General features: G+C 50.9%; 1 protein-coding gene across 1 annotated transcript in view; it reads right to left on the bottom strand.

Annotated features, from left to right (window-relative positions):
- Positions 1–24,807, bottom strand: part of LOC116947947 (homeobox protein Meis1) — a 96,303-nt gene that overhangs the window by 39,093 nt on the left and 32,403 nt on the right. Inside the window, exons 7-8 of the mRNA XM_032964293.2 lie at positions 22,869–22,983; positions 9,315–9,460 (exon numbers count right to left, since the gene is read on the bottom strand). Coding sequence (XP_032820184.1) covers positions 9,315–9,460; positions 22,869–22,983 — 261 coding nt within the window. The remainder of the gene's footprint in view (positions 1–9,314; positions 9,461–22,868; positions 22,984–24,807) is intronic.

Here is a 24,807-nt window from a genome sequence, read left to right as displayed (position 1 = left end):
TTACACAGTTGCACAGTGGTTGAGGAGTGGTTCTAAAAATGGAATGTCATGTTTTATTTGTTTTTTGTTTAACGAGATTTTCGGAGAGAGAAAAAAAATCCGCCTCCTCTCTCAAGAGTATGAGCACTGGCTGACTGGCATCGTGTCACAAAACAAAGGATCCATTCAGAAATCTCGGGGCAGTGCACCCTGGGTGCCAAGGAGCGAATACAGAAAAGATTTGCACTGGATACCTTCGGAAGAAATCCTTAAAGCAGTATATTTATCCTTGACACAGTAGGGGGCACACTTTCCCGCACACTCTACTATGATATTTAATCGCAGTGTTGAAAACGTAGCCAAATTAAATGATGGGGGGGGGGAGGGGGATACGATTGGGGTTTTTTGTTTGTGTGTGTGCTTGTGCAGTCATTAGTGAACGGGCAGAGACCACCAACACGCTAAGCTTGAGAACTCGATTCAGTCATGGGCGGCTGAAACCCGGATTCAATCTCAGGATGCTCAGAGGAGCCGGCTCACTGCCTTGACCTGTCAGCTACCCGGTCACATCTTAGAAATAAAAAAAAGTATATTCTAAACACGCATCATTGCCAAAGAGAGGTTACTCGATACAACTAATACAATGCGTTTGGTTCATGGTGTCATGAACCATTCATGCACTGCTGATATGCAACAATGTGTCCCTGCCAGGGCTTGCTACGTAAACATTGACACTGGGTGTTTTATGAATTAATCACTTCTACAAATCTGTTAGCGTGAAAATATTTTTTTTCTACCTCCACAACGGAAGAAGAAGAAGAACATTAAAATATATATGTTTTTATCCCTTTTCCTCATGCCAGTCAATCAGTACGGGACCGTGGCCCAAAAACAGAGCAAGCTCATTTTTCTCACCGCCCCGTAAGCAGATGCGAACGCAACATCAACAGTTTTATAAATGGGCCGAGACGTAAAATAAACAGATGCCTCCCGATACAAAGCGCTTATTTGTTCAAACGGGGAAATGTTGATGGACGGCTTCATTAAGCGATTGGCTGACCACAAACTCGGGGGGGAGGGATGGGGGCTCCCTTGTTTTTTTCTTAATGGCTATGCAAACAGCAGGCGGTGGGTCGCAAGCAGCCGTGTGGCTTTTCCCTTTGTCCTGGTACACAACATGTTTCTACATTGAAAGGAATAAGGCCAAACAATTATCCACAAGATAGCTGTGGGCGTAAGAGATGCCCATCGACGAACACTCTCATTGGATCATCCTCCACTGGGGTGGATTGCTATGACTTATTAAAAAAAGTGGATAGAGGGGGGCGGAAGTCAAGGCTTGATTCAACGCTCAAATAAGCATTGAGGCGTTGGTACATTGAGGCGTTAGTACTCATCCCCTGTTCATAAGCCCCTGCGGTGTCAGTGGCAGGAATTCCACATTTCCCATTGCCCGGCAGGGGGGGGGGGGGCTAGTCTATGCATCGGACAACCAAAGTTGATTTCCCAACAGTGGTATTCATGTCATAACCCAGAAGGATGATAGGGCTGAGTTCAACCCCCCCCCCCCCGCAAAGCAGGATTTCAACTCACAGCCTTGTGGTTGCAAGTTACCCAGCTGAGATATGCAAATATATGATCCGTGTAAAAATTATATAAACCATCTTTTCTACACGTTTGGAGGGAGGGGTAGGTGTTCGAAAATTACACTAAACGAAAACACGAAAAACACTTTAAAAAAATAATTATTTGCACAAAAAGGATGAGGAAAAAATAATCCTGAAATAAAACCAACACTCATCTTCTTTGGTTCTTTCGGTAAAGTCACGTAGAATGAGAATGAAATAATAAATTGATAAAATAAAATAACACAATAATATTCTCACTGTTTAACGAGTCACTAATCTGCTATTGAGGATGGACTCCAAAGAGAAATACGTACGATCTTCCATTGTGGAGGTGGTCACATTTTATAATTGGGAAATCTCTGCCTAGCCAACAATAAAAACAATTATGGCGGAGCCTCGCAATGACTTGCTTTAGCCAGCGCCAGTAGAAGGACTCCTTTCGAGCGTATTTGGTCTACTCTTCCATACTGGCCAAACACGGGAAAAAAGAGCTTCATAGTTCACCGGCTTTCTCCAGTCGTGATAAATATTCTGATGACTCGGGAACGTCTCGGACGGCGCATTAGCAAATATAGCAAAAATAGCGAGAGCAAAAAAAAAAACCCAGCGCAATGAAAACTTTACCGTCACACGCTTGGGAAGGCATGGCCCAGAGAGAGGGCCCACATGACTGTTTCTTGTCCATTATCTACGATCACACAGATGGACTCCACTGGTTCACGGCTGACACAGAGAGCAATTCACCGGGGAGGCCGCCCTTCATTTGGATTGTCCCGGCCCCGGCTATACAAGTCAAATTAACTCCTTTGTACCGGCCAGGGCTCGGCGCTCCGTTATTCTGCTGCTCTGTATTCAGCCCCTCTCCCCCGCCTGAGAACATGCCTTCTGAGACTTGGGGCCAATTGACGGCGTTTGATTTGCTTAAGCACTTAATAACTACAGAGTGGATTAAACTTATTTGGTTAACGTGCTTTAACGACTTAGGATCTCATTGCGTGCACTTTCGAGAGCAACGCCAATGGCCATCCCCTGACCCCGTCGACAAGACGGATAAATTTGCTGTACTTCCGTCTTCCCCAAGCCTCCCAGCCACTCTCCCCCTCCACTGCCCTGCCGACCCCCACCCCCAACTCCCCCACACACCCCACGGTCTCGCTTGCACCCTCCTCATCGCCCCATCTCCCTCACAAGCCAGCCCCCCCTATTCATCTCCCATGGGCCTGTCAAAGCCATGTAATTAATGATGCTGGGCATTGACCTGCCACACTTAAACAAAAATCTGCTTTCTAAATAATGCAGCTTCTTAAACGGACGAAGCAGGGAGGCGCGCCGCCGGCTCCGCTGCCGCCTGCGAAAACGGACACTCGCGTGGCGGACACTCCTCGCAAAGCGGACAATCGCAAAAGGGACACTCGCAAAGGCCCCCGCCGGTAGCGGTGGCGGGGCCCTGTCAGAGATTGTCTCCACCTGAAATATTGCCCTCGTTTGCCTAGTTTGCATTTTGCACTCGGATTTCATATAGTCCCCGATGTTCTTGACATTTTTTTAAATGTTTGGTATTTTGTTTTTTATTAGTATGCATATGCCGTGTTAAAAAAAAAATGAACAAAATACTACTTAAAAATACATTGGTTCAAACAGCACGATTCAGGAGGCCTCCCGAAAATTTGTATCTTGAGACTCGGCATGGCTTTCTGGAATAATCCACATTGTCTTCATAATAATAATTATTATTATTTCACTCTCATGGGCGTAGTCGCTCACGCGACGCGCGATGAATCCAGCGTCCTGAGCGTGACTTCCAGCCACGGCTGACATCAGTGGGCACTGATATCCCAAGAATTCCCTGGAATCCGTCACTTCACCAACCGGGACTGACAAAGAATGGTCAAGCCACCCCCATGAAACAATCACAGTGCAGAGGGGAAGCCTTTACCCAGCAGTAGATTGACAAATTGTTCTCATCATTAATATTTCCTTCAGTCACTGTAACTATAATCCCTGTCTCTCAGCACCTAATTCCATTCTTCCAACACGCACATCAGCGACTGCGTTTTCACGAACGGACGTGCGAAGAAGTGCACCGAGCATTTTACTCCCAGGGTAGGCCAGTCTCTCCAAGCCCGCGATGATTGAGTGCATCGCCTCGAAAGTCGCTCTGGAGTTGAGTTAATAATAATAATAATTAAATATGCGCGCGTACATATGTGCGTGCGTAAAAAAGGCAAACAGACGAGGGCCTGGTTACACCGCCGCCAGTGACCTGTGAAGTCTTGCACAGTTTGACAAAAACAACCACGCGTGGCGGAGGAGTCGTAGGAAGGAGGGGAATCGCTCGCGGAGGCCGGAATCCCTCGTCGCAACTGAAGGTAAAGTGTTTCCACGCGAAAGCCATTCGGCTCCGGGTTTTGAAATCGGCCGATATTCTTAAAGCAAAAAAAAAGACGGGTCAAGGAGCAAGCAACTTCAAACTCCTGGGTCAAGCCACTGCTCTTAGAAGAGCCCCCCCCCGCAGAAGGATTGTTTTTTTATAATCCTCTTCCATGCCGGCCAAACGTCTTGGCGAGTACCCACACTTGACCCCACCGAGCGAGCAAACCTGCCGACCGTCCAATCGGGGTGTACCTGATTAACCTGCTGGGTGAAGAACAGGGAGAGGGTGGGGGGAGATTTTAAGAAACTCGCTCTGTCGTTTCAACCGCCGCGCGCCGGGACATCGAACCGGTGACCTACGGATTGTCCAGAAGTCCAGTGCTGCTGACCATTGCACCAGAGCAGCTGATATTCAAATGGAAAAAAATATATATTAATAAAAAGGTTGCTTGAATGCGCAAAGGAATAAATGTGTGCTTTCATTAATAGGCTATCTTGCTTGGTTCAAATTATCTTCCGGCGGCATTCGGTTCTCATTTTGCGATTGAAGTGATTAACCGATGCGTTACGCTGCCAACATCCCTGGGGCATTGGGAGAAAAAAAAATCCCCCCCGTGGAAAATTGAAACAGCCCCACCGATTGCTGCTTACACCTGCAAAGTCACTATGAGGACGCGCGCATACACACACAGTTGTCATTAGCTCTGGAACACACCACTTTTTGTGTAGCAGGGAGAACAAAAAAGGCAACGCGTGATTTTTTTTCGTCAATTCCCACCCGTGTTGGCAAAGCAAGAGCAAAACCTCGTGACAAAAGTGCGCACAAATTTCCAAGCCTGACTTTAAACGATACACTAAACGAAAAACAATTATTTTTTTATTTTACCAGGTAAGGCCTAACTGATCTACGTAGCTCTTTTTTCAAAAGCGACCTGGCCACAAATGGCAGCTTAACGAAGTGGCTTATCACGTGGAAATGTATAGCAGGCAAATACTCCAAACGCGCGTTGATAAATGGCGAGGGAAAAACTGGAGGACCCGGAGAAAATGCACGTGCCCATGGGGAGGAGCATGGAAACTAATAAACAAAACAAAAACTGCTGCCGTCCACGAGGGAGTAACTTCAGTCTGGTCCGTTTGGGTCAGCGACTCGAACAATATTTCCATACCGGGCACATCACATCCACCATACCTCTCCCAATCGCTGTGGCTATTAGTCACGTGCCACCTACCCGAGTCTACCAGTGTTGTGGAAAATATATCCGCACCCGGCACAACGCATCCAGTATACCTCTCGCTATCGCTGTGACTGCTAGTCAAGCTCCACCTACTCCAAAGCGAACCGGTGAGCTCGAAAAATATCTGAGATATAAATCAATCCCTCGATTTTAATTGTGTTAGTGAGGTCATTTTCCTCTCACAGCGCAAGTCTATGCTCCCAGTTGGTGCCCATTTGAATACCAGAGGGCAACGCATTTATCACACGCACGCGCACACACTACGTTATTTGTTGCTACGCATCGATATAAGTATATTATGACTGCCGTGCGTTCTATTCCAGGATGAGCGGGCTCACAGACCTTATCGGTGCCTTGTATATCTGTGTCATTGGCATCGCTCCTACCTGCACACTGATAGCTTCACCCCTCGTAAACTATTTTGTTTTGACTCCGCGAGCCTCTGCCGGGGATGTGCCAGGTCAAATGAAGCATGTGGACGGCTCGTTCGATGAGCTCGCAACGACGTGAACTCGCGTGGGGTCTCCCATCGCTGCCGCTTCCCGCACCCCCCCCGCCCCTCCCACCCACCACCGCCTCTCATCTTGGCGGCTTTGATCGGCAAGAAAGATGCAAGAACGGAAAAGCGAGTCGGAAACCAAAGGGGAAATGTGTTGTTTCGCGTGGACACTTCAGGGCCCACTCAAGGGCTCTGATGCTAGTCGGAAAAGAAAAGGGTGGGAGGAAGATTACCACAAGCTCCAAATATGGAGACTTGCTGTTGTATCTCCCCCTCTCCCCCCTGCCCCTTCCTCCTCCCACCCTGGGAACAGATCAGCCTACAAATGCCATCCCCGCTTCCCATCGCGACGTGCGGGCAAACGAACAGAATTCGAGAGCCGGGCGCGTCCGGCACTCGCAGGTGCAATTGTGGGGCAGGAGAGCCGGAGGCCGTGAAACCAGGGGCATCTTTAAACGGCGATAAATGCAACGGCAGGCTCGTAGCGGTGCCGGCCGTGCCAAGCTCGTGAAACGGGCAGAAAAAAAAAACAGCAATTGAGCGTGTTTAACTACTGAGACACAATCTGGCAAATGACGCATCCAATTAAAATGTCTCCGCGCTGACGCAGCAGGCAACATTCTTCACCCCCGTTTTCCGATTTCTGTGTTTTCGCGCAAGTTTCTGTCACCACCTGACATCGGCGGTGAGCATAAACGCTCGAATCGTCGCGCCAGAATTTTACGTTGGCACGACGGGAAGAGGGACCCCAGAGTGCACGCTGGTCAATGACGTCACCCAAACGACGAGGGCCTTGGACAGGACGCCGCGCGGCTAGAAGGGGCACGGTGGACGACGGTGAAAGAGCAACAGCAGAGTGGCAGCCGAGAGGAATTAGAAGCTCCCCCCCCCCCCCCACCGAGGAGATGGAGCGATAAAAAAAAATCAGCCCACGCGCAGCTTCCGAGTGGACCCTTTAAACATCGCCGGGTCTGTAAAGGTGGCGGTGGATTCAGGGAGGCCCTCAGTGCGGCAGTGGATCGACCGTGGCCGATTGATGATGACGACGATGCTTCTCGTGTGGAGCGGTCGGAAAAGACAGCGGTCTCTCCATTGCCGTTGGGATATTTGGCGCTTTGGGTGACGTAACGCGGAGTGAAGAGGACGGGGGGGGGGGGGGTTTATTATTTTTTTAAAGAGCGTCTGGACGTGGCACACAATCCCGAGTTTAATGACTTGGCAAGCCCCTTTCGGATTCCCAGCTGAGCTGACGTGGGGAGCGCCACTCGCAGAGCAATTTTGCTAATGAAGAGAATAATCAGCACATTTCACAGTCTGACTCAGCTCTGAAGGCTTGACTGCCCCTCAATATAGATAAAGTGATTTAGCGCAGGCGACTGCCCAATTAGCTTGTAATGGATTTACAGCCCTTTAAATTAGTCAAGTATTTGTTCAGAACTCATTATTTTCTCTCCGTCTTGCCAAGCTATACACTTCTTGGTGGGATTAAATGTAGAGGCATGCCAAAACGGGTGGCACAAAAGCTATTAAATTGCTCTTAATTAAATGTTTTGCAATGATTATATATGCTTTCTTGCGGTTTTTTTTCCACAAACGTCGAACCTTATATTTCTTATTTCACTGCAAGTGGTGAATTGTTTTCTGGATTTCTAGCAGGATTTGTATTTTTTTCATATACTCATTTCTTCAAGGCATCGTAAGATAAGCTTAAGATCATGCGTGTGCGCAGTCAGAAAAAAACGGGATTTTTGTTTTGCTTGTACAAATTTGGGCTTTGTTGTACACACAGTTGTAAACGTGTTTGTAAACATGTCAGAAAAGATAAATATCCAACATTTTTTTTTTTAAAATCCTACACAAATTGGGAAAAACACCCCGGTGCGTGCATTGGTCTACACTGCCAGTGTACGACACCAAAACAATATCCAATCACGTTTTTCAAACGATTATTTTCACATTCTCCACACGATTTACCAAACAATTTGTCGCTGCAATGAACTCATCATCATCAAGCCATGATCAATCAACTGCTGGATGAAGGGCTAGGCTAAAGAAAACTAATAAAAGTTGCTACATTCAACAAACAACCCTGGATAATTCAGAATATTCCAAAAATAATATTGATAATTATTCGAATTTTTTGGTTATACACGCCACAGCAACAGCAGCAGAGAACAACCAGAGCGTCCCTCCTTTTCCGTGAAATTGTGGCCACCACACGGAGGCTGCACGTATCATCTTCGAGCACGCGGAGTGATCTAATATCACACGGCGCAAGCCCTGAAGTGCCTCTTTTATCACCCCCGTAAATCACGGAACCCTTCCCTCCCCACACTGCACCCCACTGCCCCCCACACCCGCCCCCCCCCCCTGCCCTCCCTCTCAAACCCTCTACCCATTCCACAGACACAACAGCACTTGATTACACCGAAGCCCTTTTCCCCGATTGATACAGGATTGAGTGTCTCCAGCCATCTCAGCCGAGCTCTCCATCTCAAGACTTCCAAACTCAATTGGAGAGCTAGGCATTCGTTTAGGGATAATAGGTCCAATTCTTCTCTTCATCCTGTGTTTATTATGTAAGTGGAAATCACTTAGCATGCACGCTGGCGTCTAAATGTGCACTAGCGTGTGTGTGTGTACGTGCGTTTTTTTGGAGTAACCGTCAAATGCTAATCTACACATTGGCAATGCTTTTTTTTTTAAATAACAACTTTACACTCATAAATGCATTAAAATAGGTAGACACGTGGATATACATCTCGAGTGACACGGCATACATTCCAGAATTATTTTGATGCTGCAGAAATGTTGATATTTTTTTTTTTTTAGAGCCCAGCTATCATGTGCCCTCTTTTGTCACTCGGGGCAGTTGCGCAGCTTCGGAGCTGTGCCACTGGAGAGACAAAGATGGTCAAGCGGTACTATCCACACCACTCCCTTCGTGCGTCATATCAGTATTCATAGGTGCTCACATTATTATTATTGTTGTTCTGATGATGGCAGCCACAAACTATTGGTGGAAATGCCACATTCCTGAAGCACTCATGCTATTGACCATGTAGTTATTATGATTTGCTGGGTAAATAAATGCCATAACCGGGCGTGCCTTTGGCGGGGGGGGGGGGTTCCCACCTTCGGTGGTGGCTGTCATTTTAATGTACTTTGAACTTCTTTTGCTAAACTACAAACTATGAAAACTAAACTTTTCATTTATCCAGGTCAGGCCCACCGAGCTATATAGCTCTTTTTCATAAGCGACCTGGCCACAAATGGTAACTCAACGAAGTGGCTTATCATCACGTGGAAATGTAAAGCATCCAAATAGCCTAAATGCACGCTGATTCTAAATGTGGAGGGAAAAACCGTAGGAGCTGGAGAAAGACCCACACGACCACGGTCCAGAAAGACACGCAGACTCCAAATATACAGGCGCCAGGGTCGGGATCGAACACCACGGCCTCCTGCATACCAGGGGAGCTAATGAACATCTCGCCACCGTGGCACCGCAGTGCTGATCGGAGACGTAGGGGGTTGAAGGACAACAAACATTTTTCAAGGGGCCCCGAGTGATCAACAACCCCGCGGGGCGCTCACCGTCAGGTGCTGGAAGAGCCAGGCCCGCATGATGTTGGTGGCCACCTTGGGGAAGATCCCGCGCTTCTTCTGCCTCTTCTTATCCTTGTCCAGGTCGTCGTCGTCGCCCGTCCCTTCTGACGCCACGCTGTTGTCCATGCCATCGCCTGCCATGGGGGCGGGGGAGGGTGGGGGGGAGCAATTGATCAAATAAAGGTGTCAAGGTAGCCCTGGGGGGATACCGGTAAGTAGCAGCAATGATTATAGAATTATTTACAGTTCTTGGACCGGTTGGTACGTAACTCGCCACCGACATAGGCCGGGAACGGAACTCGGGCCGCCGGGTTCGAAGCGTGCGGCGCGCTAGCCGCTGTGCGGTGGCTCAAGCGTGCGAAGGGAAAAAAACGTTGCGGCGACCAAATTCATTTGCATTCATATTCTTGGTTCTTTCGGTAAAGTCACGTAGAAGGGAAACAATTATTATTATTATTTTATTGTTTCCCTTCTTCGTGACTTTACCGAAAGAACCAAGAATATGAATCCCTGCAGTCACGAAAGCTTTAAATCAAAATTAATTTCCATTCGTTAGGGTTTCACAAATAATCGGTATAAATACATCTTACTTGTTTTGATACATACAAACGGTAAATATTTTCAATAATGAGCCCTTTGTCGTTTCATCGATCGATGAATGCCTATCTCATGCTGCCGCCGTTGTTCATCGGCGGGAGGGAGGGGTTATTTGACCGTACTTTGCCACACCGGTCAGTGTGGTGTTGGCGGACGTGCACAAACCCAGCGAGAACTTCAGGCGGTCACTTGCCACCAATGTTAGCCGTGGCCGCCAATCAAACTCAACTCGCCCGGCTTCACGTCACGTGGGGTGGGGGGGGGAAGGTGGGTTTGCGAACTCCGACTACGCTACCGAAGTTTACAATTATTTAAAAAAAAAACCGCCACCGCCACAAAGTTTCTCCTGCCAATTAAAAATCCTCCGCTCGCTCCGCAATTACGGCATCGGCTCCTCAACGCCGGCAACAGCCGCTCGGTTGGTGGCGAGAGATAGCGGGGGGGGGGGGGGGCAATCAAAGCGCTGGGTTTGCATCTTGCCGCCGCCGCCACCACCACCGCCCATCACTCTCGTGATGGGCTATCCTCACGGGAGGCGGGGGGGGGGGTACGGGGCAAGGCCCGAGGGGGGAGCGGGAGGCTACAGAGGGACACCCGCCTGGAACTGCGTGCAAACGGAACGCCGCGAGTTGTGCCCGCCCGAGCGAGAGGTGCATTAGCGGAGGAGAGATGGGCGTCAAGGCCTGCCCCCGGCGGTAGCAACTTGCCTCCCCTAGCCCCGGGGCAAAGCCAAGCCTTGAAAGTGACTGCCTTCGGGCCTTCTAAATTATGGAGCAAACTCCACCCTCCAGGGAAGGGAATGGGCCCAGGCTGGCGCTCCCATAACTTTAACCCCCCGGTCCACAGTCGCCAAGCATGCTCCGCTATCCATTTAGGATAAATAACATCACAGAATTAATATTTAACAGCTCGGGGTATTTTTTTTTCCTGCTTTAAAGATAAAAGCAGGCCCTAGCCATGTGACAGGCTGAAACTTTATGAGGAAGGGGGCACAAAAGGCTGTTATGATGAAAGTATATGGTTTCGACATGAAAGTTAAAATGGATCTGCCTTTGGGACCGCGCAGACGATGCTGTCATTTTTGTCTGGAACTTTATTTTGTAATTTAAGATAGGGCGTTAATTAGGACAATACTCGCAAAGCCAAGGGAAAGCCCACGTATATAATCACTGCATTGCTGCATACTTACGCCCTGTAGCCTGGGGAATAGGACAAACCACACGGCCCAGAATCCTTTGAATAACCGAAGGATAAGCCATCAAGTCACGCGAGAAAAATAAAACTCGTCCAAATATTGTTACTTCTGCTGCTCGGATCTGTCACGCCACATTATCGCACGAAAAACTCATCAAAAACGTGCAAATTTATTTTAGCAAAATGTTGAGGATTTATTTTATTGGCATTCGCATTTCAAAGCAACATGTTGCTTATTGGTCACACTCATGAGTGTGTGTAAATCATGCCTGCGATGCCTTGGTGGTTCGGTTTTTCCTTTCTTCCATTCTTTAATTCACCCCGCGCACAACACCTATCCCCGGACGAACCTTAGCCCCGGAGGATGGGGCGCGGGCCTCGGTTGAAGCTCGCGTGGCTACGTGCGGGGATAAAACGAAAAGGTGGAGGAAGAAAAAAAATTCAAGAGGCTCACGACGCCGCCTCCGCCTCCTCGTCCTCCATCAACAACTGTGGAGGCTCATTAGAGACGGAGGCGCGGGCGCGGGGACCCAGGTTTCCAGGCCGGGCTTAGATACCGCGAGGAAATGCCGCGGGGCAGGTCCACGCGACGGCTAATGGCTTTTGACGGCCGCCTGGAAACGTGGACGCGGTAACCCGCGCCACCGCCTCCGAGCCCCCCCCCCCCCACCACCACCGCTCCTCCAACTCCCCCCCCCCCCCACCACCACCCCCCCCGCGCGCCGCTTCCCTCGCGACAGGCACGGGAAATGTCAGAGTCTCTGCCCATGGGGTCCTGGGGGCCGCGTGCCAATTAGGGGCGGCAGCGGCGCAGCAGAGACACCGCGGGTAAGGGACGGCCGCTCACCCCCGCGGGCCCACCCCCCCCCACCCCCCGCTATAAAAAGCCGGTGCTCACTTGACACACAAACGTCAGGCCACGTTTGAATATTCCTCCATGCAGATTAACCCCATTTCCACTGCCCTCTCTTGCCTTCAATCAATCACTCGCTCGCTCGCTCGCTCGCTCGGCCGATCGCTCTCTCGTGGCTCTCTACGTCGCTCAGTTTGCGGATGGTTCTCGTCCTGCCTTGAAGGGAAATGACTCGATATCGAACGGGGCTGAGACAAAGCCGGAGTTATTCTGTGCGCCGTGCCCGCTACGCCGCGCACGGACTAAGTGAAGAGGCACGCTCGCGTTCAGCGGCAGTTTTGTGAACACCGCCAAAACGCACGGAATACCCCAAAACGCGACCGCTGCCGGACGACGGTAGCCACCGCCGTTTAATTAATTTGCACGCAACTGCGCGCGATCACCGCCATTGCGACCGTCGGTTTAATTGCATTAAACAATTACGAGCGCCGTGCGTAACGCGGATTATTTACGCAGTTATATCACACTCTGCCGCAGCGTACTGTGCGCGGACGCAGCACGGCCCTAATTAATATAGAGCAACGATAATAAAAAAAATAAAAATAAAAACACACACGTGGCGTCATGAATCTCAAAGTAATCGTCGGCAATTGTTTTTCAATTCGCTCAAGCGGGCACAGAGAAAACCGACGGACGTTGCCGGCCGTTGTACCGCTGTGCGGGGTTGCGTGCTCGGGCTGCACCGCACACAACCTGAACGTGCATTGGAGAGCTACACTTTTTGTGTTTCCCCCCCCCCCCATTATCCCCCCGCCCCCACACCCCCACCACAGTAGCCCCGCATACCACATTTACAACCGGCGCAGCAGCAGCAGCAGCAGCAGAAACAGCAAAGCCGCGTAAAATAAAAAAAATCTTTCTCAGGGCACTGGGATCAAACTTCCCCCGTGCCGGGCCAGAAGGGCCTAGGAGCGTGGCCTGTTCCACCGCGGGCCGCTCGGAGGGTTCGTGACCCTCTTTACCCCCTGGCCGTACCCCGGCCTCACAACACCGCAGGGTCCTTTCAAGGGTTTTTTTTTTTTCCTCCTGCCGAGGATTAAACCCTCACTTTCTCCCCGTGTTTCATCCCGGCTCTTCGGGATCAAAACGGCGTTTATCGCATTCAGTCGGCGCTCAATGGGCCCAAATGTTGGGAGCAGCGGGGGTCTCCCCTTTGTCTGGGATTCCCACATTTAGCGGCGGCGGCGGCCGCAGGAGGAGCAGGCTGGGAGGACAGCTTTCCCATATGGTCCCCTCCGCCAGATTCCACCCTTGGCGTCACCGTGAACATCTATTACCCTCGCTCCACTCTCGGATGGTGTGAATCGAGCGCCCTTACTCTGTAAGAGGCTTCACAGCGCAAAGGTTCCCCGCCCCCCCCCCCCCCCCCCCATGTCATCGTCAACACCAGCCGTGGTCACTCCACAGCTGGATGACGAAGACCTCTCCGAGCTGTCACCATCTCAGCACCTGCGCGCGAGCCGCTATCTTTGCTGCGTCTCCGCAGAAGGCGTCCCCCGGGATCCGTTTCATTCCTTGGGTGCCACCGCGACTTCTTATTGCCATCTCGTAGGCCATCGGTTTGGACGCGTCACATCCAAGCCGTACTTTTTACTTCTTTGTGAGCAGCCAGTATGACATCATTAACCTTCGTACCGTTCACTCATCCACGGGATCCTCTTTCTGTTCCTTCACACGAAGGTACTCAACCCCTTCATTTGGATTACGCACATGCCTTGGATTTTTTTCGCGATTCTTGCTTTTTCTTTTTTAAACACGTACTTTTTTTTTCATTGTTTTCACATGTTTACGCGCTGAAATATTCTTCTCGGTTTCTTATTTTCTTTCTTTTTTTCGCGGGCCGGAAGCCGCGCCCATTAAAAAACGGTTCACCAAAAACGCGACGGCGACGCGCCGTTCGGCAACAGCGGCACCCCCCCCCCCCCCCGGTTCCTTATCCAGCGCCCTGGACCGTAGCCATCGCTCCGCGGGACTCGTGAATCGCCACATTTTATGGGGGGACGTGTTTACAAACGTCAAGGGGTGCGGGATGCGGCGATGAAATAAATGCATAACGAGGGCCCTAAATAAACCGCCTAAAGTTTAACGCAGTGCGGGGAACACTTGGTGGTGGAGACACATCAAAACACCGGGAAAATGTTGTTGATCAACAAATCAAGCGCCGGAACGGGGGAATGTGCCCGGGTCTCTCATTAGGGCCTAACCGCAGTGCTGAGTGTAGCCCGCGGGCACGGAGCAATGAGCTGAACTGATTGCTGCTGCGTGTGCCTTCTTGCAGGGCCCCCCCCCCCCACTCGCTCGCTCCTAATGAGTCTACCAAAAAAGCCAATTCATCTCCCATTAACTCCTCGATGTTTTTAAATACTACCATCACAGCAATGGGGCGTGCAGGCTTAGGAACGGCACAAGAGGAGGAGCAGCAGCAGCAGCAGCAGCACCGCTGCGAGATCGGCAACGGTTTATATCTGCGCCACGTTTAAAGGGCATGCATGCACGCACGCAACGCAATGCAACGCAACGCACGCACAGGCGCACCCACGGCGAACATTGTTACAGGACCGCTGGCAATAGAACAGATTTCAGTCGGCTTTGATGCTGCCTCCATTTATTTTCTTTCTATTATGCGACGTGGGCAGGGAGGGAGGGGGGGGGGAATCTGTTGTTTTGTTCCGGTCAAATCAGAAATATTTTAAGGAGGATTTCTGGCCAACACTGCTTGGCAGTAGAGCGGGCGGCTCGCAGTCGGGAAAGTCGAGAGTTCAAACCCTGGTTGGGCGGTTGATTCAACCCCGTCATCCCTCCGTGGTCGATAAAATGATTGCCACTTTGTGGGCAAGCCAACAATGGTTGTAGTGGTTGTCCCATTGTAGTGGTTGTCTATCACAGGAATGTGCAATTTCCAACACTGGGTAAGGGTTGCAAAGAGGAGATGGGTACCACTTCACCGCTCATTGGAGCAGGAAATCACTGACTTTTTTGTCCCGACACAAATAATTAATTTTGTTCCGATACAAAAAAAATAGCACACTGGCTCACGCCGGGGAGTCTCTGCCATTGGAACCGACACACGGCTATTAAGCAGCTTGCCACACACACAAAAATGAGTCAGCGAATCTACAAAAACTTGCAGCTGCACAGCGATGACAGGCCAGGCATGCGGAGGCAAAGGCCTTGCTATATTTATTTGTATCGGGCCGGGAGCAGCCTTGCGTGGGAGGGCACGCGGCCCCCAGGACAAGTAGCCGGGCTTCTCACATCTTTCCCCCCCGAGACCCCAAAACAAACCGTGGGATCAGACGGATTAGCGCGGCACCAGCTTTCGCAGCCGTGCCACGACCATTAGGCAAGCGCTGGGGCGCAAAACGCCACGGCGGCGGCGCTTGCGGTGTCGGCAGTGTGGCGCTGGGTCTCGATTCCCAGAAACGCTCCACGCGCCGACCTTTGTAACTGGCGTCGCATTCGCAGCCGAGGCCGCTCTGCACGAGAATTCACAATCACGGAACTGGGTTTCTGGAACTGGGTTTCTGGGTTTCAGCTACCGTGATTGCAACCGGGGCTCTCGGAGTTGATGGCTTCAGCACGGTCCAGCAATGACTCATTATGGAGACGCCCCACAGGTTCACGTCGCGAGAGCCGCAGACTCGCACAGACAGGGCTGCGATTAAATTGGGCTCTCGAGCGCAGCGAGTTGATGGTGTCAGCCCGGTCACCAATGGCTGCAGAAAAAAAAGTGGTTTTGCACTTAATTTAGCTAAATTCCAGCTCAGAGAAATAAAAAATAATCTGTTTGACTGTCAGCGGCGAGCGTTACTCTCCGTGGCAATGTGGATTGGGAAAGCGCTTCCCCCGACCATGTGGATCAGGGTGTCACTTGAAGCGATCTCGGAATTAGTTCTGCAATATCCACTTCCGCGGGGCATTTCTCCAACACGACGGTTGGCACTGATCTGCGTCAGTTCTGAACGGATTCGCCGTTTCAGGACGCGCGCCGATAGCTAGATTGGGATGAAATCTTGGGGGGGGGGGGCGAGGTGGGGGGGGGAAGTGAGAAAGAAAACTACATCGAAAGCCAGCGCCCCCCCCCAACCTCCGCCCCCATTTAAACTCAGAAATGACGTAACACACTATACATTAATCCTGGCAGGATGGGCAAGACAAGTTGTAAAAGGCTAATATGTTTCAACAATCAGGTCAGTCGGGAAAAGTTATTACTTTTATAAAATCATGACCATGTAATGGGAAAAAATTCAGTCCGTTCTTAGATCTTGTTCTCTCGCTCCCGTGCCCTGCCCGGGGTCAACCCAACTTTGCAGCCAAAACAGCAAAATCAATGGGCAGATAATGGAGGTACTGAATTGCTGGCAGCTCATCTGCTTCCCCCCATGATTTATACCACTCTGTCTCTCCAACCGCCCCGCTGCAATTTCATTAATCGATTCTTCAGGAGGTTTACTAGAGAGCCTCATAAAAACGGCGGCGTAAAACACCACGGACCCCCCCCAAAAAAAAAAACGGCTGATTGCGGCGCGATTTGACGGCAGGCCGGGCCAGGCCGGGCCGGGCCGGGCCGGGCCGGGCTGGGCAGGGGAAAGGGCCCTAGCAGGATTGGCGAAGGGGCCGCTGGCATCTGCTAGTCCGAGTGGGGCTGCTCGCCACCGTTATCTCGGCGGGAAACGAGGACAGGTGATAAAGTGCCAGCCTGGCTCCCGCCGCTCTTTGCCGCGCCGGCGGTGGCGGCTGCAGTCGACGGCGTGCTGCGCAAAACCGCGGTGATTATAGGCGGCTTGCTAATGCCGACGCGTGCTGTTTTGTTGCAGAGGAACCCGCTAATGGCCGAACGAACTCGCTGGAGAAATTTGCTTAACCCCCCCCCCATTTGACGAACCCTTCCCTCTCTCCATGCAGAGCCTTTAACCATCTCTTTGTTTTGGCGACAGGGCTTGCGCCCCCCCCCCCCTGCCCCCCTTGCCAACTTCTCAATCTTCGCGCGAGCTCGAGTTACCCTACCCCCACTGCTACAGCGTTCCGCGGACAGACAGACAGACAGACGCGGCCGAGTGTTGCCGAGTGTTTTACCTCGTTTGCCTGCCGCTGTAAAAACGCGTCGCCGGTGAGGTCAAGAAGGGCCTGTTGGAGGAATGTTTTTTCTAGGCGACCCCGAGATTTGTTTGTTGTTTTTTTTGTCTTCCCCCCCCCTCCCTGCCGGGTTCACGCAGAGTTCATCGAAGGATCGGGTAGAACACACACACACACAAAAAGGATCCCCCAGCTTCAGCCATGCCTCCCACGGACAACGAAACCTGCTAATAGCCTCCGTTATCTTGTCCGTCCAGCTTTGGGTCCGGAACATCCACTGGGCCTTTTCTCTCGACAGGCCGCTGATGCCATTGTGCCCCGTGCGGCCCCCTGCGACCAGCCTGACTCCCCACCTCCAATCGCTCACATTTCTACAGCTGCCGAGCTCCCCCCCAAGCCCCTACCAACACCGCCCCCACGCAACCGACCGCCGGGCCAAGCCACCACCACCCCCACCACCACTGCCCGGCCCAGCTACCATTTTGAAATTGCGATTTTCCCCGCAATTTGTTTCCTCCTCTGCCTAATTTGTCCGAAACTCGACGAAATTGCACCGGTGATGGTCACTTGCGGGTTCGGCTTCGGTGGGTCAATATAATTTTCCCCGAGTCTCATTTCGAGCCATCTCACCCCCCCTCTCCTCCCTCCGTATATTGGTTATTTCTCGGGCACCATTAGAAACGTATCGTGCGTGGCGGGGATCGTGGTGGCAATGCTGATGATTCGCAAAGGCGATGTTCGCCCGACGTTGCCCCAAGCGCGCGACATGGGTCTGCGTGTGGCACGGCGAACGGAGATTGGATATTGAGAATTTACAATCGGATTAATGGACACGCGTTCAGGTTAATTTTTAATGTTTTGCATTTTGCAAATACTTTTTCAACCAATATTATGATTCGAAATAAGGTTTTTTTTTTTGGGGGGGGGCAGTTAGATCGTGTAGGTATAATATTCATACATTAATTTTTTTAAACTATAACCCTCCACCACCCGACAGAGTCAAACCAAATCAAGTTGTCTCGTCGTGGGAAAACGTGCCAATTGTTGTTTTAGTTTTTCAACAAACTGCCAGAATGTTGAAAATCCCAAGCAACACTGTCAAAATGTCGCGACAACTTCCTTTCATTGGCTCTGTCGGGTACGTATGTACATTGAACTTCTTTCGCACCATATATAGCCAACCGTGCTAACCGGAGGTGCAGAGGACGGACAACCAACGTATGGTCAAATACAAAAACTGACATCATACCCACACAATCTACCCCAAAATAAATAATTATGCATCATACACTAAATTTGTTTAAAGAAATACTGAATTTCTAAGAATGTCATTTTATTTGTTTTGCTCACGAATATTATGCTAAACTGAAAATGATAAATGACGCTGTAGCAATGTATGCGTGTGTACTAAGATACATAAATAGACATATGGCTGTCCCTCCAAGTACAAAAAAACAAGTATTTACTCCATCAGCACATGACCTTGCCAGACGAGTGTTTATCCAGCAGCAATTGTTTAAAAAAGTTAACTCTGTATTGGGTTTTGACCTTTTGGGCCCCATCAATAGCTATAATTTAATCAGTACAAATATGCATCAAGTCCCCATCTCAAAATGTAACTTTGCGATTAGTAGCTACTGCTACACTTGAGGGAGAGAAAGAGGAACAGATAAATTGGAGGACTTATGCGAGTTAGAGTCATCATGCAGTTGCTGTTAATAAAGTAAGCGGGGCTCGCACAGAACGTATCATGGCCAGAAGGGATGATGGCTGGTGGCTGGGTGCGCGCTTTACGAGATGTTAACTACCTCACCTGGTATGCAGGAGGTCGTTGGTTCAATCCCGACCCTGACGCCTGTATATTTGGAGTTTGCATTTTCTCCCCATGATCGCGTGAATTTTTCTCCGGGTCATCCGATTTTTCCCTCTACATTTAGAAACGTACGTTCAAATTATTTGGCTGCTATAAATGTCTACATGATAAGCCACTTTGTTCCGCTATCATTTGTGGGCAGGTCGCTTCTGAAAAAAAACTATGTAGCTCAGTGGACCTTACCTGGTAAAATAGAAAAAAAAAATTCAGTTTCGGTTGAGACCAACACAGAGTGGCAGCCAAGGGAGGGAAACCTGTCCGGCAAAATGTTCACTAGAAATCGAACAAAGAACTCAGCTCAGTGTGCAGGTGCTCGAATGGGTCACTACATCGCAAGGCCGTAAGAGATGGCGGTGGGCATCGTGAGAGGCCTTCACCCAGCGGTGGACTGATCATGGCCGATGCCGATATTTTTTTTATCAGAAGTTTATTTAAGTGGCTGCTCAAAGGGAGTTTCGGCGCCGTAACCTCGGCGACAAGTCACCGAGGTTACGGCGCTTTGACGAGCCACGCTTTGCGGGCCCTCGCCGCTAAAAATCAACCTCCGCCATAAAAACAACTCGGGGACATTGACGACGGCGGCGGCGCTCGACGGAGCCAAGAACCTGCGGGACACGTTCGGCATTTCGGAGGAATGGTCGCGGTAAATCCCGAGCCAGGAGAAACGCACGCCTCAAGACGCGATTGGCGCGTAAGCCTCAACCCCCCAACCTCCCGCCTCCGCAAGCCCCCGGGCCGATCGGCTCGCAGCTCGGCCGCTCCACCTGCTAAGCCGCGGCGGTATGGAGGCCGCGGCTAATCCGAACACGGTGATCAGCAAAAACAATGGGATCAGATCCCTGAAGGCAGGTGAGAGCCTGCGTGATCCAGCCTGCGCCTAACCTTGATCTTCCAGCCCGCGTATGAACCCATGGACAACGGGATTAACTGTGGCCGTTTAGGGGGGGGGAGGGGGGGGGATGGGGGCACCGAGGCGGAGTTGACTACGGTGGATGTGGAGGCCAGAGACTGGGTGGGGGGAGGGAAACCAGACAAGAGATGCGCCGACGAGACTGTGACAGTTGGGGGGGGGGGTTGGCGGGATGGATGGTGGGTGAGGGGGGGTACGGGCGGGTGGGGATTGTGTTAGAGAGCAGAGCGCCGGGCTGGAATTTTGAGGTTTTTCTCGCCAGTTATTGGTGATCTCGGCGTCTTTACCACCGCACGCTGCCGGGATTATCCCCTCGGGGTAGTTGTTTTTTTTTTTTATCTTGGTTCGCATGAGCCAAGCGTGTTTAGAGACAGCGCGGCGGGGCTGCCGAGGCATCGCGTGTCGGAATATGTCGGTGCGCGACAGCGTCGGAGCCGGTCAGGCGTTGGCAGCCGGAACAATTCCCGTGGCACAGAAGCCGGTGGTCACTTTCCTGGCGGAGTTCAACAAAAACCTGCGGCTCGACGAGCACGCCCAGGAGGCCAACCCCTTCGCGGCCGCGTCTCGCTCGGCGTCCAGTAACACGGACACCGTCGTCCGTCGTCGTCCATCGGGTCATCTCCGACGGCTTGCGCACAGCGGTGAAATATGTATTCATAAAACCACGAGAGAATTGTGCGTTGCTGGCAAGCAAAAGAAAAACGCCAGCAACGTACCAAAACCTGAGACTCTCACGGGTTAAAAAAAACAAGACTCTTACGGATTAAAAGCATGTTGTCCACATAGCCCTGGTGCTGACAGCGTAAATGACTTGCAAGAGTTGGTCGGCTTCCATTATGTCATCAATTAAGTTTGCATCTGCAGCTTCCAGTAGCCAAGAGCTCATCTCTGAACACAGGATGCATCTCCTGTGGAAAAACGCAGGGTTCTTGGCATCCATTGCGATGCCTGGACTTGCAAACCTTTGTCGTACAATCATTGGAAGGAGAATATCTCTAGATGTAAATGGATTGTCTTGAATAGTCTATTATTATTATTACACAACTGAAAGAAAAAAAAACCCTCCAGGACTAATGAATGTCCCGGGAAGACGTATCGATTTCCCCAACACAGCAGGTGCCTACACAAGAAGAGGATGATCCCGATTAAAAACAGGACAGGTGGCAACCCCAGCAATGCCGTGAGACAGCCATCGGGCCCACAAAGGGGCTTGGCAAACCCTTATCTGCCTAAACCCACGCAGAAAGGAGACTCTCACATCTTCTTGGTTCTTTCGGTAAAGTCACGTGGAATGGAAACAAAGTAATAAAAATAAAACATAATAAAATAAAATAAAATCTTTTTTTTTCATTACTTTGTTTCCATTCTACGTGGTGACTTTACCGAAAGAACCAAGGAGATGAATCCCTGCAGTCACGAAAGCTTCAAATCGAAAGAGACTCTCACATTTCAGGTGGCTGTACCCCAAGACGGTTCCAATTCCGAGTTGGCCAGTGCAGCTCACGGACTCGGTGTAAACCCAGACGAAGGCACCCCGCCGGCGCTGCGTGTCACTCTCGCCATCGACCTCAATCTCTCTCTCTCGCAGAGGTGACTTAAAGCGGGCAAGGCCGACGCAAAGCCGTGCCGGGCCTGCCGAGTCGTGAGCAAAATCGCCGCGATGTTGCCGGCGGGAGGCTTCTAAATGGCAGAGTGACACCTGGGAATGCGAGCCTCCGAAGCCCGAGGCCTACCATGCTCGTGGTAAGGTCACCGGCAGGTATGGGACCCGACCGGTTTCAAATGTCCAGGTGGAGCTTTCCCTACGATCGGCCTTCAGGTGTGTTGTGTCTACCCTATGAAATTCCATCTCGGGCAGCTTAGCGCCACCGTTATTAGTTTTAGGGCGAAAACTATTCAAAACGCTTTAAGTGAGGATTTTCCAGCGGCACATTGTTTTTTTGGGGCAAGATACCCTTGAGCGAGTCGGCTGCTGGTCTTAAGGGGGAACAATGCAGCAGCCCTGCAAGGGCAAAACGCAGTTTGCAGGTAACCCTAGCAGCCGCGCAGGCATAGCCATTGGCAGAGAGTTATTTTAATTAAAACTAAATGCACGTTCCTTTTCTGTCAGGCCAACTCCCCTGAATGAGGCGCGCAAGGAGGATTTAAGCTTTCTTTCACTGTAGCACACGAATTCGGTTCAAGTCGATCCGCTGGTTCTTGTTATAAATTTGAAAAGAAGAACAAGAAACATCCAAACAAAAAAGTTAATATATTAAAGTCTTTTTATAGCCGTTGAGCGGCACTGTTGGAGCTTTTTGAGAAGGAGGGGGGGCGGCGGGGAGTGTTGGAGTGGTGCTCCATCAGAACGGTAGCACAGCAAGCCGGCTGCCAGGCAGGTGTGCAACCGGTCACCACTTCCACTAACCACACACACAAAACCCATCGCGTTTCACTCATGATGATGACGATGATAAAATTCCGGCTCTGACAGTTGCAGCATCTCCGTGTGATTGTCATGCAATGTAAGGCACAAAACAAATCTGACCCTGGTGGTGAAGGCGGGGAGCATAGAAGTACAGGACAACAATGGAGTTTGCTACAGTGCCCCCTCTGACACCCACTACGAAGTCCCCACAAGCCCTATGACAACCTGTTTGTGCATGGTGGTTGGCAGGGCTTAAAATCTGACTTAATATTGTACGGATCGCTGGTAGACTGGAGTAGGTGGCACAGAACTACTGGTAGTAGCATCCATAACACCAGTCGGAGGTATACTGGATGTGGTGTGCCGGGTGTGGAAATATTTTCTGCGTCGCAGGATTAAATGGTCACCCATCCAAGCACTATCCGGGCTCAAACCTACTTAGCTTCCGAGATCATGTGCATTCAAGTTGTCATACAACGCAGGCCATGAGCTGTGCGCGTGCGTGTGTGCGTGCACGTGCGTGCGCGTGCGTGCGCGTGTGGGTGTGTACGTTTTTGCACGGCACAACGGACCTTGCTCGCTGCTGTTGTCGCCGCTCTGCGAGGCGAGGCCGCCGCTCGAGGGCCCCGGAGTTCCGCCGGAGTGCGTGGAGAGGACGTCATCGTGGTCCCGGTTCCACGATTGCATCTGCGGGAGCGAGGGGGGTGGCAGAGGAGCGAGCAGAGGGGGGCGTTAAGGCGAGCACGTAGCGAGACGTCCTCCGGGCCACAGGCCCCTTTGCTGCGCGTCGGTCGACTGCTCGGATTTTTCTTTGACCACGAGCTTCTATTCTTTTCTTACATCCACTGTTATGTAATTTGCATACCCGGGGACTTGCGCAGAGACCCATAGACTTACATAGACTTACAGAGATATCAATAGACTTAAGGAGCTTCTCCTCAGCCGCAAGTCCGAAAATTGTGTGGAGTCAGCTGGTCAGATTTCTCCCTCCGTGAGCTTCGATTATGTCCCTCTTCTCCAGTCCGCATATTTCATTCCGAAACTTCCTCCGTCCCCGTGGCACACTTCACCGTGCTGGTCACTGCGTATCAGTGAAGCGGATGGTCGGTGAAGTGGGTGACTGGGACTAGTTCAGATATCACTCGCCACTGATGTTCGCTTTGACCGGGGAATCACGACTGAGGTCGTCACCCGGTAGAACATTGGGCAGCACGTGAACAATAGCACCACCACTCCCGCCATGCACAATAGGCTCGATTTTAAATTCTAAAAGATTGTTCTTATTTGTGTTAAAGCCTTGGGAAAATATGGAGGACTGTTTAAGTGGGTTTGTGATTTTATGATTGTAATAGGCCTTATTTTTAACACCGTTTCTACTCGTTGGATAGAACCCTCTCTTTAGCTTTGTATCCTTTCAAATCTCTTTCCTTGCAGAGCCTTTCAGACTGATTTCATTAAAATTAATTCCTCAAATATGCCAATGTAAAACATTCAATCAAATTATCTCGCAATTAGGAGCAGACAACACTGGCGTAATTGCCGCGCCTCGTTTAACCTTTGGCACGCGGGCGAGAAACCATTTAGGAGCTGAAGGATTCCAGTGCAAATTTGATGCTACTCGCTAAACAATTTGAGCAATTTAACAACGAAAAAATAAGCAAGGAACGAGTAAACAAATGAATACATTGATGACCCCGCCCCCTCCACCAACGCTTCTGCCGTCATAGCCCACCACGGAGTGAGCGCATTTCGTAATTAGAAGTGGTAAGAAGAGATGATACACGGTATTGTGCCGGTGTTAATGGTATACAAACAATCTCTCCCCGGATCACACCCCTCTCCAATACCCAGCTGTGAATGCCCTCGCCCCAACACCTTCGTTTCCACCAACTGAGTGCACACGAGTGGCACGGGGAAAGTGTTTTTGTAACAACACAACAAGGACAAAGATGTCCCGTGTAGCCTTCACAGACTGTTGGGGCAAGTGCTGTTCGCGAGCACCTATGAAGGCCGGCACGGCACACGAGGGCGTGGGTGACCAGGACCACATCAGGCCGCATTTGTCTCCCCAGTGGCGATGTTTACACACCGCACCAGGTACTCATTGAGGCTGAGTCGACCTATGGGAGGCCCAGGACCGGTTCAGATAATCGTCACTCGTGTTGACCGGGAATCGAAGTCGGGTCGCCGGGTTCGTAGCACATGCGCACTAACCGCTGCACTACCGCACAAGGTTTCACGCACACCACACACAAAACAAAGACATAGACATACAGACACACAGATACACAACACGACAAAGATCCCCCATGAAGCCTTAACAGACTAATGGTGCAAGCGCTGTTAGCGAGCACCTACGAAGGCCGGCACGGTACACGAGGGAGCGGGTGGCCAGCACCACCCCCGGCCGCCTTTATCTCCAGAGTGGCGATGCTTACATACAGCACCAGACGCACACACACACACACAGACACACACACACGGCGCACACGCAACAGACACCGTGATCGC

The sequence above is a fragment of the Petromyzon marinus genome, chromosome 31 (genome assembly GCF_048934315.1).
Source record: "Petromyzon marinus isolate PM22_M1 ecotype Great Lakes invasive population chromosome 31, UKy_Petmar_22M1.pri1.0, whole genome shotgun sequence".
NCBI classification, from domain to species: Eukaryota; Metazoa; Chordata; class Hyperoartia; order Petromyzontiformes; family Petromyzontidae; genus Petromyzon; species Petromyzon marinus.
The sequence above is the reverse complement of the archived record's forward strand: the minus strand, read 5'-3'. Positions and strand labels throughout refer to the sequence as shown.